The sequence below is a fragment of the Caretta caretta genome, chromosome 10 (assembly GCF_965140235.1).
Source record: "Caretta caretta isolate rCarCar2 chromosome 10, rCarCar1.hap1, whole genome shotgun sequence".
Classification (NCBI taxonomy): Eukaryota; Metazoa; Chordata; order Testudines; family Cheloniidae; genus Caretta; species Caretta caretta.
Window position 1 is genome coordinate 47,483,077 of NC_134215.1, and position 17,175 is coordinate 47,500,251.

General features: G+C 44.0%; 1 protein-coding gene across 1 annotated transcript; it reads right to left on the reverse strand.

Annotated features, from left to right (window-relative positions):
- Positions 1–446: 446 nt before the first annotated feature.
- COX5A (cytochrome c oxidase subunit 5A) lies at positions 447–16,883 on the reverse strand. The gene is made up of 5 exons (XM_048866804.2): positions 16,553–16,883; positions 9,236–9,352; positions 7,326–7,447; positions 2,612–2,734; positions 447–609 (listed from the first exon to the last, which is right to left on the reverse strand). Exons 1-4 carry the CDS (start codon positions 16,866–16,868, stop codon positions 2,621–2,623), a joined length of 669 nt encoding a protein of 222 aa, XP_048722761.1. The 5' UTR covers positions 16,869–16,883; the 3' UTR covers positions 447–609; positions 2,612–2,620.
- Positions 16,884–17,175: the final 292 nt, after the last annotated feature.

Sequence of the window (17,175 nt, forward strand, 5' to 3'; positions counted from 1 at the left end):
AAAAGAAGCCCTGATTTACTGAAGTTCAAGCATTAGTGTGTAAGCATAAGTCACATACAACAGACTTGGGTCAGCCAGTGGTCAAGCAAGCACACAACTGATTGCTTAAATTACATTCTGGGGTACAGCGAAACCAAGCAAAAGCCTCCCATGCCTCATTGCATTAATCTACATTGCTAGGTAGTTCAAAGAAGCCAACTGACACAGTACTTTTATCCTTAGAATTCTAGTAAACTTCACATGATGTGAATATAACATCCCATCTAGGAACTCTGCAGCTGGCCTTGGAAACCAGCATTGTTGCTGGATGAATTCAGAGTGGGTTATACAGTTAATAGCAAGTTGGCTCTATCCAAAGTGTATTTTTGCTACTTACTTTGCTCTTGGGAAATTTCATTTTTTGTTTTTTCTCTCCAATATCACCACAGAGGTAACAAGGACCAAGCTCAGTTCAAACCCATTTCTCCTTTATTAGGTCCAACTTCACATTACATACACTGGGACTCAATAAAGAAGGAAGTTATTTCAAATAAGGTAATATTTAACATTTGTGTCTCCAGGCGACTGTGTACAATCAGGGAGCATTAATAAAATGCACGTGCAGCCCATCTGGAAGAGAACAGATAAGGGATTAGTTTAAAAAAATTACTTTAAGCAAGCCAATACTTCCACACCATTTTAGGTGGTCTCAGGTAGTTTCAGACCATATGGTGTTCTTCCCATCACTCAATCAACACATTGCCAGGTTTAACAGTCAAATTCTTCAGAAGAGCAGTACCAGCACCAGTGACCCAGTATTACCACTCCACCCAGGGCATTAAAAAAAAGTTAGAAACTCAGTTTTTACCCCTTTAAACAAGCCAATTTGTTGAAGTTGTTAAAATGGGTGAAAATGCAAAGTCTGAGCTGCTTTAAGGTTACATATATCTAATCTTAAGAACTCTTCTGTATAACCCACTATTTTCCGAGAGTGAAGTCCATTTCTAATAAACAAATTGACATGCATTAGTTGCATCATCACTGAAAGTCCTGTTATGCTTCACTCTGGTCTACATAATAATCAACATTTACATTCAGTGCCTGCAGCTTACTTGCTATTGTGTTAGATACCCACTGGCCAGCTGAGGGCCTTTTGGTACAAGCTGTCAGCCAGTGATGTAGCAACATAAGCATTAGCTAATGTTAGACAATGGTCAACTTACTACTTTAAAACAGGATTTAGATTCCCATTCATGTCATATTTGAATTTGAGGAAGATACCAGCTTTGAAGTTTAACCATAAAAACAGATCCATCATCTTTACAGCACTGAAAATACCTTCCCCTGCCCTACCTCCCACCAAGGATTTCAAGCCTTAATAAGTAGGACTTGGTCCTGCACTTGAAACTACTGAAGCCAACAGGAGTTTTGCCCACAGAGCACCTAACCCTAGCTACACTATGAAACTGACCTGTTGACTATGTTGTAAGCAAGGGGTCCGCTGTGCCAGTGCTGTGCTTTTTAAACAGCTGAAAATAGCACTGTTCCCTTCAGCACTGTGTGGAGCCAGATCACACTTTGTGAAAGGTGCAGAAGATTTATCCCTTCTACATTAGCAGCTTCACTATTGTGGATAGATGTTGCCAGCAATGCGACCACTTCCCAACATAGGGAACCACTAGTGTCCTGTTCTATCTTCTGTTTAAAAGGGTTAGATAAACTGAGACATTAAAGTAAAGATTAGCATAGTTTCATATGGGATGATCCTTCCATATGGAAGGAAAGAGCTTCTTGCAAAGACTGCTGGGATAGCAAAAGTCAGATATACTTCTGAGCAAGTATGGTAACAGCTTATAATCAAGGCAACAGACTCAAAGCTGCAACACTGAAAATAAATGAGGATTCTTTAAAGACTAGTAATTGTGACAATCAAGCAAACATCTAGAACACTGAATATTGCCTCTTCCCCTGACCCCCCTCAAGCAGCAGAAACGCGTTGTTAGTTTTTAGTAGTACTACAGCTAGGTGATCAAAACTGTCAACACGTGAAAATGTTTCTCTCTATATATCTTCTGTCTTCTTGCTGTATTTGGACAAATGCATTTGATAGGCCCTCTTACTTTTATTAGAGGCACCATCTAAAGTTTCCATTTAGGAATGGAGTCTAGGCTCCTTGGCTTTAAAAAGACATCTGCCTCAATTTTAACCTCCTTTCATTTTTAGGATGCATTAGAGACTCTGGGGCAAATATTTCAGTAACTGAACGTTACAATGATTTCTGTTCCAAAAGCCTCTCTCCACTTACTAAACCATGCTCAGATTAGTCTGCAACACCAGTCTCTCACCCACAGCCCCTTTGGTTTCTTTTCACAGAACACATTACAATTAGGAATTGGACTCGAGACACCCTCATTCTGTATATATAACTAAAAATAGAACTTTGAACTCTTCACTGAGCATAGCCTTACTGTAGACACTACTGAATTGTTTCACATTGCCAGGTAATGCAAGTCCCAAAAGTCTTACCCATGAAACATGCATTCCACCTCCCTTCTCTTTAGGAGTTCCTTATATCCAAGGAAGTCTACTATATACCCTTAAAAGGAGTTTTAGGCTGCGTAGTCCCCCTTACCAATTATGTTTATGCTTTGTCTAGGCCCAGTTCCTCTGGAGTGGAGATTCCCAATTCATTCAAAGTTGGTCTAAGTTCCTGGATAACATAAGGATAGATTTCCTTGTGAGGGCCTGCCTTGTCCTAATCAGAAGAGGAGAAAAATTAATTCAAAAGCAAAGAGATGGCCAAAAAAAAAAATCAATGTTGCACTGTACGCCAGACTATGTCTGTGTCTGAGAATCATGTACTCACAACAGGATCTACAGTTTGATCCACTTATTGCTAATGATAAAATAGGTTTCAGAGGAACAGCCGTGTTAGTCTGTATTCGCAAAAAGAAAAGGAGTACTTGTGGCACCTTAGAGACTAACCAATTTATTTGAGCATGAGCTTTCGTGAGCTACAGCTCACTTCATCAGATGTTTACCGTGGAAACTGCAGCAGACTTTATATACACACAGAAATCATGAAACAATACCTCCTCCCACCCCACTGTCCTGCTGGTAATAGCTTATCTAAAGTGATCAACAGGTGGGCCATTTCCAGCACAAATCCAGGTTTTCTCACCCTCCACCCCCCCACACAAATTCACTCTCCTGCTGGTGCTAGCCCATCCAAAGTGACAACTCTTTACATAATCAAGTCGGGCTATTTCCTGCATAGATCAAGGTTTTCTCACATCCCCCCCACCCCCATACACACACAAACTCACTCTCCTGCTGGTAATAGCTCATCTAAACTGACCATTCTCCAGGTTTAAATCCAAGTTAAACCAGAACATCTGGGGGGGGGGGGTAGGAAAAAACAAGAGGAAACAGGCTACCTTGCATAATGACTTAGCCACTCCCAGTCTCTATTTAAGCCTAAATTAATAGTATCCAATTTGCAAATGAATTCCAATTCAGCAGTTTCTCGCTGGAGTCTGGATTTGAAGTTTTTTTGTTTTAAGATAGCGACCTTCATGTCTGTGATTGCGTGACCAGAGAGATTGAAGTGTTCTCCGACTGGTTTATGAATGTTATAATTCTTGACATCTGATTTGTGTCCATTTATTCTTTTACGTAGAGACTGTCCAGTTTGACCAATGTACATGGCAGAGGGGCATTGCTGGCACATGATGGCATATATCACATTGGTGGATGTGCAGGTGAACGAGCCTCTGATAGTGTGGCTGATGTTATTAGGCCCTGTGATGGTGTCCCCTGAATAGATATGTGGGCACAATTGGCAACGGGCTTTGTTGCAAGGATAAGTTCCTGGGTTAGTGGTTCTGTTGTGTGGTATGTGGTTGTTGGTGAGTATTTGCTTCAGGTTGCGGGGCTGTCTGTAGGCAAGGACTGGCCTGTCTCCCAAGACTTGTGAGAGTGTTGGGTCATCCTTTAGGATAGGTTGTAGATCCTTAATAATGCGTTGGAGGGGTTTTAGTTGGGGGCTGAAGGTGACGGCTAGTGGCGTTCTGTTATTTTCTTTGTTAGGCCTGTCCTGTAGTAGGTAACTTCTGGGAACTCTTCTGGCTCTATCAATCTGTTTCTTTACTTCTGCAGGTGGGTATTGTAGTTGTAAGAAAGCTTGACAGAGATCTTGTAGGTGTTTGTCTCTGTCTGAGGGGTTGGAGCAAATGCGGTTGTATCGCAGAGCTTGGCTGTAGACGATGGATCGTGTGGTGTGGTCAGGGTGAAAGCTGGAGGCATGCAGGTAGGAATAGCGGTCAGTAGGTTTCCGGTATAGGGTGGTGTTTATGTGGCCATTGTTTATTAGCACTGTAGTGTCCAGGAAGTGGATCTCTTGTGTGGACTGGACCAGGCTGAGGTTGGTGGTGGGATGGAAATTGTTGTCCTGGACACTACAGTGCTAATAAACAATGGCCACATAAACACCACCCTATACCGGAAACCTACTGACCGCTATTCCTACCTGCATGCCTCCAGCTTTCACCCTGACCACACCACACGATCCATCGTCTACAGCCAAGCTCTGCGATACAACCGCATTTGCTCCAACCCCTCAGACAGAGACAAACACCTACAAGATCTCTGTCAAGCTTTCTTACAACTACAATACCCACCTGCAGAAGTAAAGAAACAGATTGATAGAGCCAGAAGAGTTCCCAGAAGTTACCTACTACAGGACAGGCCTAACAAAGAAAATAACAGAACGCCACTAGCCGTCACCTTCAGCCCCCAACTAAAACCCCTCCAACGCATTATTAAGGATCTACAACCTATCCTAAAGGATGACCCAACACTCTCACAAGTCTTGGGAGACAGGCCAGTCCTTGCCTACAGACAGCCCCGCAACCTGAAGCAAATACTCACCAACAACCACATACCACACAACAGAACCACTAACCCAGGAACTTATCCTTGCAACAAAGCCCGTTGCCAATTGTGCCCACATATCTATTCAGGGGACACCATCACAGGGCCTAATAACATCAGCCACACTATCAGAGGCTCGTTCACCTGCACATCCACCAATGTGATATATGCCATCATGTGCCAGCAATGCCCCTCTGCCATGTACATTGGTCAAACTGGACAGTCTCTACGTAAAAGAATAAATGGACACAAATCAGATGTCAAGAATTATAACATTCATAAACCAGTCGGAGAACACTTCAATCTCTCTGGTCACGCAATCACAGACATGAAGGTCGCTATCTTAAAACAAAAAAACTTCAAATCCAGACTCCAGCGAGAAACTGCTGAATTGGAATTCATTTGCAAATTGGATACTATTAATTTAGGCTTAAATAGAGACTGGGAGTGGCTAAGTCATTATGCAAGGTAGCCTGTTTCCTCTTGTTTTTTCCTACCCCCCCCCCCCCCCCAGATGTTCTGATTTAACTTGGATTTAAACCTGGAGAATGGTCAGTTTAGATGAGCTATTACCAGCAGGAGAGTGAGTTTGTGTGTGTATGGGGGTGGGGGGGATGTGAGAAAACCTTGATCTATGCAGGAAATAGCCCGACTTGATTATGTAAAGAGTTGTCACTTTGGATGGGCTAGCACCAGCAGGAGAGTGAATTTGTGTGGGGGGGTGGAGGGTGAGAAAACCTGGATTTGTGCTGGAAATGGCCCACCTGTTGATCACTTTAGATAAGCTATTACCAGCAGGACAGTGGGGTGGGAGGAGGTATTGTTTCATGATTTCTGTGTGTATATAAAGTCTGCTGCAGTTTCCACGGTAAACATCTGATGAAGTGAGCTGTAGCTCACGAAAGCTCATGCTCAAATAAATTGGTTAGTCTCTAAGGTGCCACAAGTACTCCTTTTCTTTTCCTGATAAAATAGTTTGTCCCCAATTAGATGGAAAGGTAACATTATACCACTGCTTAAGAACAGTAAATCAGCTGAGCCTTCCACAGAATATCTACACTGAAATCTGCTAACCACAGCCTGTACTTATCTGGCTGGAGTATAGTACGAAGAGGTAGTAGCTAAATTCATTCATTTACTGTAGAGTTTTTTGAGTGTTCATAATGTGGACTTCTTCCAACCCAACCACAGTTATGTGGACTACCCTCCCCCATTCACTATCATGCAGGCTACCTCATTGCCTAACAAACCACAGCAGTTGCTTACATGAAAAATAAATGGGTGGGCTGGGATTTTGAACAGCACAGAACTTCCACTAACTTCAATGGAAGCAGAGTTAGGCCAAAGCCGAGTGCTTCAGCAAACCCCCTCCCAGTCTATCTGTAATGAAATATTCAAACTGAAAACAAGGAAAAACAGCACTAGGTGAACAGCTGGCTCTCCACACACCTCTACATGCTCTACAGACCGGTTTGAGGGATGCCTGTTGATTGTTTTGGCAAAAAAGAGTAAGAGATATACTAATATCTAAACAAGTCCAAAGAAAGGGTCAGTTTATAAAACATAAAATTTTAGTTTCATGTCTGTTCAGGGGTTAACGAGAAGTCACCTCCACAAAAGTCTTTCAAACAGGGTTTTAGGGGAGAAGTAGTTTGGGAGGGGGGTTATAAACCAATCTGATTCCTTACATTTCCCCAAAGGAAATATTTTAAAGAATCATCTCAGTGGCCGGTCATCCTGGCATAGAGGGAAGAGGAGGAGAGCAAAAAAGACATGGCACAGAGAAAAGAGAGACGATAAGTTTAGCATGTGGTCATCTTTGTTAAATTCCCTGAAAAAATGCTACAGTTGTACAGAGCTGTTTGACTTTCACAGCTGTGCTCTTTATATTCATGTGTATGTCTCGGATGATTTGGTGATAGGCAAGGTCTCAATTTGGTCTCCCTTACAAGATATGTCCAGCATAAACACTTCTGAAAGTCAGGCCCCATTAGCACACAATTCTCCTACAAGTTTGCCTGGTGAAGAAGAGGGGACATGTTCCTTTTCTCATACTTTCCAGTGTGGGTTGCAAAGGCTCACCTCTTTATTCTGTTCTCCTCTAAAGAGGAGGGTCAAGAGGGGGAAAGGAAGAAGTACAGCAGTATCCACTGCATTTACACTTGTGATCCTGTACAGGAGGGATTTTCTGTTGGTATTTAAACAGCAACAATTTAAAACTGATTTTGACCATGCGACCTTAGTCTAATTACTAGTTCCAGTTCCATCAGAAAACTGGGGGTTTCCCCTGCTTAAGTGGGTGAAAATGCAACATGAGAAGCTAGGAGACTCATCTCCATTTTAAAACCCTTTCAGCAGCACGAAGGCACAAGCAGCAGCATTTCCAGCATACCCCAAGTCACCACTATACTGACCTTTACAACTTCTAGGATGCGGACCGCAGTAGCAAAGTCATTTAACCGTCTGCATGCTCTCAAAGCAGCATCGATGATTTTTGGTTCTGGCACCAGATCGTAGCCCACCAGAGTGTTCATGCCTGTCAGAATGAGAAGATAAGAAAGACAGCCTGAGAAACCCTCATTATCTAAGTGGTAAAAGGAGGGTTAGAACCTGTTGTGAGAGAGTTTTTCAAAGTTCAGCCGGGGGGGTAGGGGGGGGGGGTTCTCCTTGCCATTGTAGTTTGATGCTAGTCATGTGATCTCATTATCTACAAAAGCTTTAACAGAAAAGATAGGTTTCATTAAGCCACTGAGCCCCAGTTTCATCCATGCTCCTAAAAAGTCAGACTACATACCTTGACATGCCATTCTGCTGTCAGTTACAGAACCATCACATTTAACCAAGCACACTCATACAAATGCATTGAAGGAAAAAAATTTTGTCCATGTCTCTGTTCCACTTTTCCTTTTTAAACTTCTAAACAAAGAGCGCGATTCCTTATCTTTCGCTCTTGCATTCAACTCTCTGCAGGTTTAGAAGCACAAGTTTATGAGCTTAGTTTTAGGTTCCACAACAGTTGACATTATAAAAAAACTTCAGGGCTCAGACCAAAGGCTCAGGTCAACTAGAAGAGCTATTATACAGGTTTCCAGTAAGTAATGGCCACTCTTAAGCTATATAGTCAACCTCCAAAGGTTATTCCATTTGTGTAGTTACTCACATTCGTTAAGCAACAGCTGAACTCAATTACTTTTCCCAAAAAATCAATTTTTACTCAAGTGACTTAATTATCAGCTACTGAAAAAAAAAATCTCAAATTTAATCAGATTCTTTAAAATCCCAGTGTAAGACTGTAGTTAATGTGTTGAAATCTAAGCAGATATTTCACTTGGGCTACACAGTAATCCTCCTCCCTCATCTCAAGAGTTTGCCATGAAGATGCAAGAAAGTAAAGCCTTTCTGCACTAGCATAATGTTTATTAGACTCACTTTGTACATGCTATAAGCCTGCCTCTGCACCCTAGCTGCGCCACTGACCAGGAGCTGCTAGAGGTAAGTCTGTGCCACAACCCATTCCTGAACCCCAAGCCCCTCATCCCCGGCCCCAGCCCAGAGCCTGCACCCCCAGCCTAGAGCCCTAACCAGCTCCTGCACTGGGAGCTGCCAGAGGTAAGTCCATGCCCCAACCCCTTCCTGCATCCCAAACCCCCAGCCCAGATCCCCTACCCGCTCATTCCCGGCGCCACCCCATAGCCCTCACCCCCGCACCCCAGCCCTGAGCCCCTCCCACACCCCAAACCCCTCATCCCCAGCCCCACTGGGTCGCAGGCATCAATTTTCTTCAACTGGTTAACCAGAAAAAAAGTTTGAAAGCCACTGTACTACATCACTGACCATCTTAAGAGTGCTGATACAAAGCAATCACAATGAAGCAGCAAGTCACACTGATTGCACTTGGACTACACAAGTAACCCCACTCCCTAATCTCAGGTGTCTACCACCTAGAAAAGGCAAGACCCCATCACCTATGCCCTTGGTTAGCACTAAGTAAGTTAAGACGACTACGTTGAAGTTTCCTGGGTTCTTTTAACTCCTTCACAAATGTCTAATATTACAGTAAGTGTAGTAGTTTGTGTCATTCAAGGTAGTTTAGAAAACATACACAGACCGTACTGTTCGGTATTATGGAAGTGAATTTTAGGACAATTTCTGAGCTCCCCCCTACAGCACAGCACATCTGCCCTGCTATAGCATAAGCTTTTACTTTCTGACATAGTAGTAACGTTCAGTGGTCATAATATTTCAAAGCAGTTTAGGTTTCCCCATATTACCATAGCCACAAGTATTTCAATATCAGACATTCCTTCCTGCCCTTTTAACATACCTTTCCTCAGCTCCCAGGCATCAATATCTGGTTTGTTGAAGTACGTCACCCAGCGAGCATCAAATTCTTCATCTGACTCTTGTGTCCCATGAGAGTAGCAACGAGCAGGCAACACAGCTGTGTGACGAAGGAATAGGAAAGGATTGAAGTGAAAACAGAGGAAATTTAATTCAAAAACTTAGGTCCAAGAGACTGCAGCTATGAAGTCATTATGTCTACACAGCAACTAGACACCCACAGCTGGCCCATGCAAGCTGACTTGAGCTCGCAGGGCTGTGTAGACTTCCGGGCTTGGGCTCTAAGATTATGCTGGGTGGGAGGATCCCAGAGCTCGATCTCCAGTCTACACAGCAATGGAACAGGCCCGCAGCCTGAGTCAACTGGCATGGGCCAGCCGTGCGTTTTTCTTCACTGTGTAGACATAACCTTAGTCAGGATGCAGCAAGTACATAAACTAATTCAGTACATTTAAAGTCCCAGTGATGTGCTCTATGGTAAGATGGTCCAAGTAAAGGCCTTTCAAGCAAGTGTTTGCTCTTCCTTTGAAAGAGAAAAATCTACAAAATGTTTACAAACTGGATTCAAAAATGTAGTTATACCAGCTCTCAAAAAAGCACTAGTTTATACTTAATAAAAGTGATCACCTTGAAACTGTTAGAATCTGTTGAACAACTCATTTTAAAAAAGGCTTCCAGGTCCCCAAATGGAAAAAGACAGACCACTGCAGTACTTTTGCTCCTTTGCTGCAGAGCAAACCAGTCAAAAATGAAAGTCAGAGTTAAGGAAGCTCTATTTACAGTATCTAGCTGGCAACACTGTCATCATTTATGACGACTTCATAAGGATATTTGCAAGCTAACACTATGTCAATTTTTGCTCCAAATGAAATGGTGGGAGAGGAGAAAGTGAATTCCACTGTTCCTGCCTCCTAAGGGCTTGTCTACATGTGGAAATTGACCAGAATAGCTATTCCACACTAGCTCCCTATGTAGGCACTTACTTCAGAATAAGAGCATCCACCCAGGCAGTTATTGCAGAATAGCTATTGTGCTTCATGTTTACACCCTACTTTATTCTGGAATGATTTCCCCATGTAAGCTCTACAATTGTTAAATAGTTGGTTTTGTAATCTAAGGGGGGGAAATGTTTCCTAGTTTCTAAATCCTATTTCTAACAGTAAGAAACACTGAGATCATAGAACTGTTGGATGACTCAGAGGAAGGAGTAGCACGATACACACAAGTCTGGGTAACCAGGTTCAATAGTGGATGAAAGCTAATTTTCATTAATGGCTGTTCAGTGACCTGTGTAAAGTGCCTTTGTGTACAAATATCCAGTCCCCAAAAACACACCTTTGCTGTCTCCAAGGGCATCATCGAGGCAGAACTACTCTTACCCCGAGAATAGAATAGTGAAGCCTTGCAGGGGAAACTTACATTATCATTACTACAGCTATGCAGTGAGTCGGCACAGAACTTCAGTCTTTGGGGTTGTCATCCAGCACTAAGTTTACACTGAAACTTGAGTATCTGACAGTTTCTTAAAAACTGTTATTTAAATATAATAAAATAAAAGTGGGCTGGATTCTAAGATGAATTCAATTAATATGGTTGTAATCTAGTTTCCTCTCCTAATACTGTTCTTTATCACAAGAGGCTTTCCGAACACTAAGCAAGGGAGAACAAGTAGCCTTTGCCAACAGCAACTAACAGCTATGGGATTAGCTGCTGTGCAAAACCTCAGTTAGATCCATACTCTCAAGAAGACAAGGAGTACTTGTGGCACCTTAGAGACTAACCAATTTATTTGAGCATAAGCTTTCGTGAGCTACAGCTCACTTCATCTGAATGCATCCGATGAAGTGAGCTGTAGCTCACGAAAGCTTATGCTCAGATAAATTTGTTAGTCTCTAAGGTGCAACAAGTACTCCTTTTCTTTTTGCGAATACAGACTAACACTGCTGCTGCTCTGAATACTCTCAAGAGTAAGTGCTTCCCCAGCTGCTCCACCCACAGAAGATAATGACTAAGACCCATCAATTTCACTCTATGATTGGCACTGTTGAAAGAGTAATTGCACTCAGGAGCATAGCACTAATTGCCAACCCTGAAGACAAGAGTCTAGGAGAAAGGGGAAAGAAGTTAAGACTTGTTCCTTTCTAACTTAGATGCAACATATTTTGTTCATATTGACCAAAGTTTTATTAAGATCTCTGGGGAGAGGGCATGTCTTATTCTATGTTTTGTAAAGTGCTATCTGCATTTACAGCACTTCATAAATGTTTAATGCGTGTTAAGGACTACTATGCTAGACTTTGGTTTATTCATGCTGACTAGCCTTTTTTTCCCCTAGCTTGAAGTGACACTAGGAAATTTAATTTACCATTAAGCATGAAGCAAACAATTTTCCTAAAAACACATGACTTAAGACAGTGGATCCTAATTACAAAAAAAATGCAAAATACAAAACAATGTTCTCCTGAACATCATTCTCTCCAATACATATATACGCTGAGTCAGACTAAAGTTATGTTTAACAGAATGACCTGAGTGCAACACATTCTTGCCAGATATTGATTCAGTACATCATTTGAACAAAGCTTTCACAAGGTAGTCAATGCTCCCCAAAATGTAACAGATTATTGCATCATTCAAAATGGAGATTACTAATTACTGATTTAGAAATCAAATAGAGTTCTCTTAAAAAGATACAACTCTCCACATTATTATAATGCCTTCCTACTAGGATAGACAATGAACTCCCTCAGGTATACTGCTGCATTGTAGCTAATTGGAAGTCAAATGAAACTCATTAAATTTGACTGGAATTACTGACAACCCTTCACCTTCCAGGCATCCAAGTATTCCAGGGATCTGGGAGAAAAGAGAAATGAAGGGTATTCTGAACCACTTTGCAATAATCAGGCAACTGGTTTACCTAGATCAGACCCTCACTTGGCATATTCTTGATTTTTTATGCTTTAAATGTAGTATACCTCTATAATGATGGCTACTTATGTTAAAAGGATGCTGTCAACTTAATCATATTTCAAACAATGTTCCTTATATGTGGGCGTACTAAATTTAAGTGTAAATTTTAAAAAAACAATTTGCTTTTCCTCTCCCCTCCCCCAAAATCTCAAGTTGGAAAATGGAAGTATTGGAGAGTTTTCTCAGGCATCAACCCAAGACTGTGGAATGAGCTCTCAGAGGAACTAAGGACCATCATACTGGGTCAGACCAAGGTCCATCTAGCCCGGTATCCTGTCTTCCGACAGTGGCCAATGCCAGGTGCCCCAGAGGGAATGAACAGAACATGAAATTATCAAGTGATCCATGCCCTGTTGCCCATTCCCAGCTTCTGGCAAACAGAGCCTAGGGACACCATCATAATCTTCACCACCTTCCACTATAAGCAAAAGGCGCATTTCTTTGACTTTGCTTTTTCTGACATATATAGCAACATATGTATTATAAAAAATTCCAGCATACAACAGTCTACTGCACACACTTCTCCAAGGGAAAAGATGGCAGAACAAATACAACAAACAGCCATATTGCTTAATGCATTACTGGAAGTTGCTCTAGTATTACAACCTATATAGAAGTCAGTTAAGTCATTGTCACTTTCAGATTCTCACTGCCTGTGTTTTGAGTTGCAATTACTGAAGATTAAACAAAGTTTTTTTAAGAAGTGCCATAAAAATATGTCCATTGGTTTTAGTTTTTAAAACTGCATGTTTACAAAATATATGTTATGGGCCATCTTTTAGAAATAGATACCTGCGCACTTAAATATTAAGAGCCAGGAGCTAGAACTCAAAGCTTCCAGGATATATTCCTAACTCTACTGCTGACTTGCTTCAAGACCTGGGGCAAGTTACAGCTTCCAAACACCTTGTCTAGTCATAGGTAAAAGTGGATAATACTTACCACCTGCCTTTTATAGGAGATATTCCAAAATGTTGACAGACATTTATAAAATATTTAGATCAAGCTGGAATGTGATATACATACTAAAATAATACTGTGATGAAGATGTGTCAACATACCCACATTTAGAAGGAGACAGCCTCAAATTCACTGTTACCCCTATTATCCAACATACTCCATCTCTATTTGGTGAGATACAACATACTCCATACTCTATCTCTATTCAGACTTGCACTCAGCTGCCTCCAGAGGATGACAGGGACACAACAAAAGCAAAAGTAAAATAGATTGGTAGAAAAAAGACAAGGTCAGAAGAGTGCTGGGGGAAGGGGAGAGGAAGTGGAGGTTTTTTGTTTTTTTTTTTTAAAAAGACCATTTAAAGCGATTTTAAAAAAGTTAAGTTTGAGTAAAGACATGCCCAGAGACAGAAGACAGGTGAAGAAGGAGGCTGTCCCTGCTAAGACAGAGGCAAAATCCAAGGCTCTGAAGGCTAAAAAGGCAGTCTTGAAAGGAATCCACAGTCACAAGAAGAAAATCAGGACATCTCCCACCTTCAGGAGGCCCAAAACTGTATGATTACGGAGACAGCCCAAATATCCAAGACAGGACATTGTACACCATACTCAAGTGTGCTAGCTAGGCATTTCACAAAAAACAAGAGACAGGTCTCTGTGCCAGAGAATTTACAGTCTAGCGATGCACTTGACAAAATTATACAGCAATGAAGCACGCACCAGGAAGTAGGAGGAAGAAAATACAAGTTTACAGATATTCTTATACAGTTACTCAGTTTAGACAAATGCATCTTGGGGGCATAATTTTTTTAAAAGCATGAAACATTTTTGTGGAGGTGATTCTGCAAAAGTGGGTCTTAGGAGTGATTTGAATGAGGTAAGGATGGAGAATTGGAAACATGAAAAGACATTTCAAGCATATAGGGTAGCAGAGAGGGCAGCACACAGACTTTTGTGAAAGGGTGTAAGAAGGTTAGCACTGATGGAATACCAAAGACGAGGAACCAGAAGAGGTGTAGGAGAAGGGAGACGAGGGGCTTGTTTGTACTCAAGATGTTACAGTGGCACAGCTGCGTCTCAGCAATGCTTGCATAGACACTACCTACCCCAATGGGAGGGATTCTCCTGTCTGCATAGGTAATCCACCTCCTCAAGAGGCAGCAGCTAGATAGATGGAAGAATTATGTCATTCTTTTTGTGGATACAGACTAACACGGCTGCTACTCTGAAACCTGTCATTGACCTAGTGCTTTCTACACAGTGACTTAGGTTGTTTTAACCAAATCACTTGGACGGGTGTGGATTTTTCACACCCCTGACCTACATAGTTATGCCAACCTAATTTTCTAGTGCAGACCAGGCCTAGGTCAGAGATTTAAACATAGGTGTTTGAAAGCAATCAGAGAAAGCTTAACCTTGATGAGCAGAGTGCACATCAAGATACAGAATTGAAGACCAGGAAGAAAAGGAGGAAGATACAGCAACAAATTTTACATAAGTATTCTTTTCAAACTTATGATTTAAGGGTAGCCTGGCTGTTTATATTCTGAAGTGTTCAAGTGGTTTCCTAGAAACAGGGATGCAGCAATATCAACTTCCTCAGTCCACTTTCATTTTCTTTTTGAAAAAGCAAAGATAAATCAGGAGTCATTCCTGGGATAGATTGTAAGTTTACTGTAGACACAGATTTGAATTTGCAAGTGGTACATTTTTGCAACCAATAGCCCTAGTCATTTCAGACAAGAGCACAATATGCTCTTTAGCAGATCTCACAGTATCCTGTACAGCATGGCTCTCAACCTTTCCAGATTGCTGTACCCCTTTCAGGAGTCTGATTTGTCCTGTATACCCCCAAGTTTCGCCTGACTTAAACAATTTACTTACAAAATCAGACATAAAAATAAAGTGCCACAGCATACTATTACTGAAAAATTGCTTCCTTTCTCATTCTTCCCATATTATAAATCAATTGAAATATAAATATTATACTTTACATTTCAGTGTATAGTATATACAGCCATATAAACAAGTCACTGTATGAAATTTTAGTTTGGAACTACTTTGCTAGTGCATTTTACTTAGCCTGTTGTAAGACTAGGCAAATATCTAGACGTGTTGATGTACCCCCTGCAAGATCTCTGTGTACCCCTGGTTGAGAACCACTGCTGTACAGACATGTCACTGGGCTACTAATCTGAGGATTAGTAAACCTTAACACTTGTTCTTGTACTCAAGATTTGTTTTCCCTTTGGTTGCAAGGCATGTGAGATTAACCAAAATATATATTTTTCATAAAACTGGAAGAACAAACTAGGGTGGTTTACACAAATCAAGATTTGCATGCCACAGACAGGTTAGCTTTGTTATAGAAAGGCCCAAACAGTGGCTGCAAGTGGTGCCAACTATCTTCAAATCAAAGTCACTGCAGAAATGCTAGACGGGGAGTGGACAGAGACAAGCACGAAAGAAGAAAAGGCGTACTTGTGCTACCTTAGAGACTAACAGATTGAGTTTATGCTCAAACAAATTTGTTAGTCTCTAAGGCGCCACAAGTACTCCTGTTCTTTTTGCGGATACAGACTAACACGGCTGCTACTCTGAACCATGAAAGAGGAAGCGAAACTGGCAATAGAGACAGAGGTAGCGGCATTGCGAAATAGGCCGGCTGGGCTGGACCCCCTTTGCTGCCCCTCCCGAAAGAGACCCGCTCCCCATCGGGATGATTGGGGAGCCAGAATCAGGCCCACACTACCTCCTCTCCCTTACAGGGAGGCCAGCACAGGTGCCCGTGCAGGCTTCACCTCCCTCTCTCCTTCAGCCAGCTCAATGTCACCTTCCCGTGGCGGCCACGGATGCAGCCATCCCCAGCGCTCCTTGGCGGGCGCGGCTCCCGCTCCGGCACGCGGGGGACCCCGGCACAGGCACCGGAGGCTCGACCTTTAAGCGATAACCTTGACAGGGCAGGGCGGTGTCCTAGCCCGGGCCCCCCTCCCCACTCATGCCACGGGGCGGCGCGGGGCGCGGGGCCCGAGCCGCGGGGGGGACCGGGCTGCCACAGGCGCTGGGCAGGGCCCGAGCGGCGCGCACTAGGCCACAGGTGCAGCCAGTCCTCGAGTGACACCGCAGGTCACCACAAGGACACGGCGCCGCCGGGCCGCCGCCGCCCCCCCGTCCCGAGGCCCGCCGCTGGGCGCTCCCGGAACTGGGCGCCCCCGCGCTCCCCCGCGGCCCGGGACTGCGGAGCTGAGGGGGCCGGGGCAGGACCGGGCAGGGGGCACCCGTGCGGCCGGGCTCCAGCGGCCCGGGGCCAGCGCCGAGAGGAGAAGAGGGAAGAAGGCGCCGCTCGCTCGCGCGCGCGCTCATTCACTCACCGGCGGCGGCGCCGGGCGGCTGTCGGGCCCCCCGGGCCAGGCCACGGAGGCCGGCAGCGGTGCAGCGGCGAAGGAGCAGGGCGGCTCCCAACATAGCGGAGCGGGCTGGGGAACGGGACGGGACAACCGGGGCGCGAGACTTCCTCTCGCCGGCCGCGCTCAGAGGCCACCACCACGCGCCTGGACCGAGGGCAAGGGGCGGGGCAGCAGCTACGGCGTCGCCGGGCGGACAAACCGCCCCCGCCACGTGACGGCGGGGAGCCGCAAGGGGGCGGAGCCCTGCAGAGCGGAGGGGAGGAGGGGCGCGGGCGGCCATTTTGAGGGGAGGCCGGCGGGGAGCGATCGCTGCGGATCGCAGAGGGCCGGGGGGGTGAGTAGGACAGGCTCCCGCCCTCCCCTTGCCCCCCCGTCCTGCCTCAGAGCGGGGGCAGATCGGAACAGGAGGGGGGCTTGAAGTTGCTCCCCCAGGACAGGCGAGGGGCGCTGCTCCCCCAAGCCAAGAAAAGGGGGGGGACTGGGCTTCTCCCTTGGGGTGCGTCCTCCCTAGGAGAAAGCCTGTTCCTGGCACGTGGGGGCTAGCAGGTGGTATCTAACGCCACAGAGGTATTTAGGCTCCTAACTCC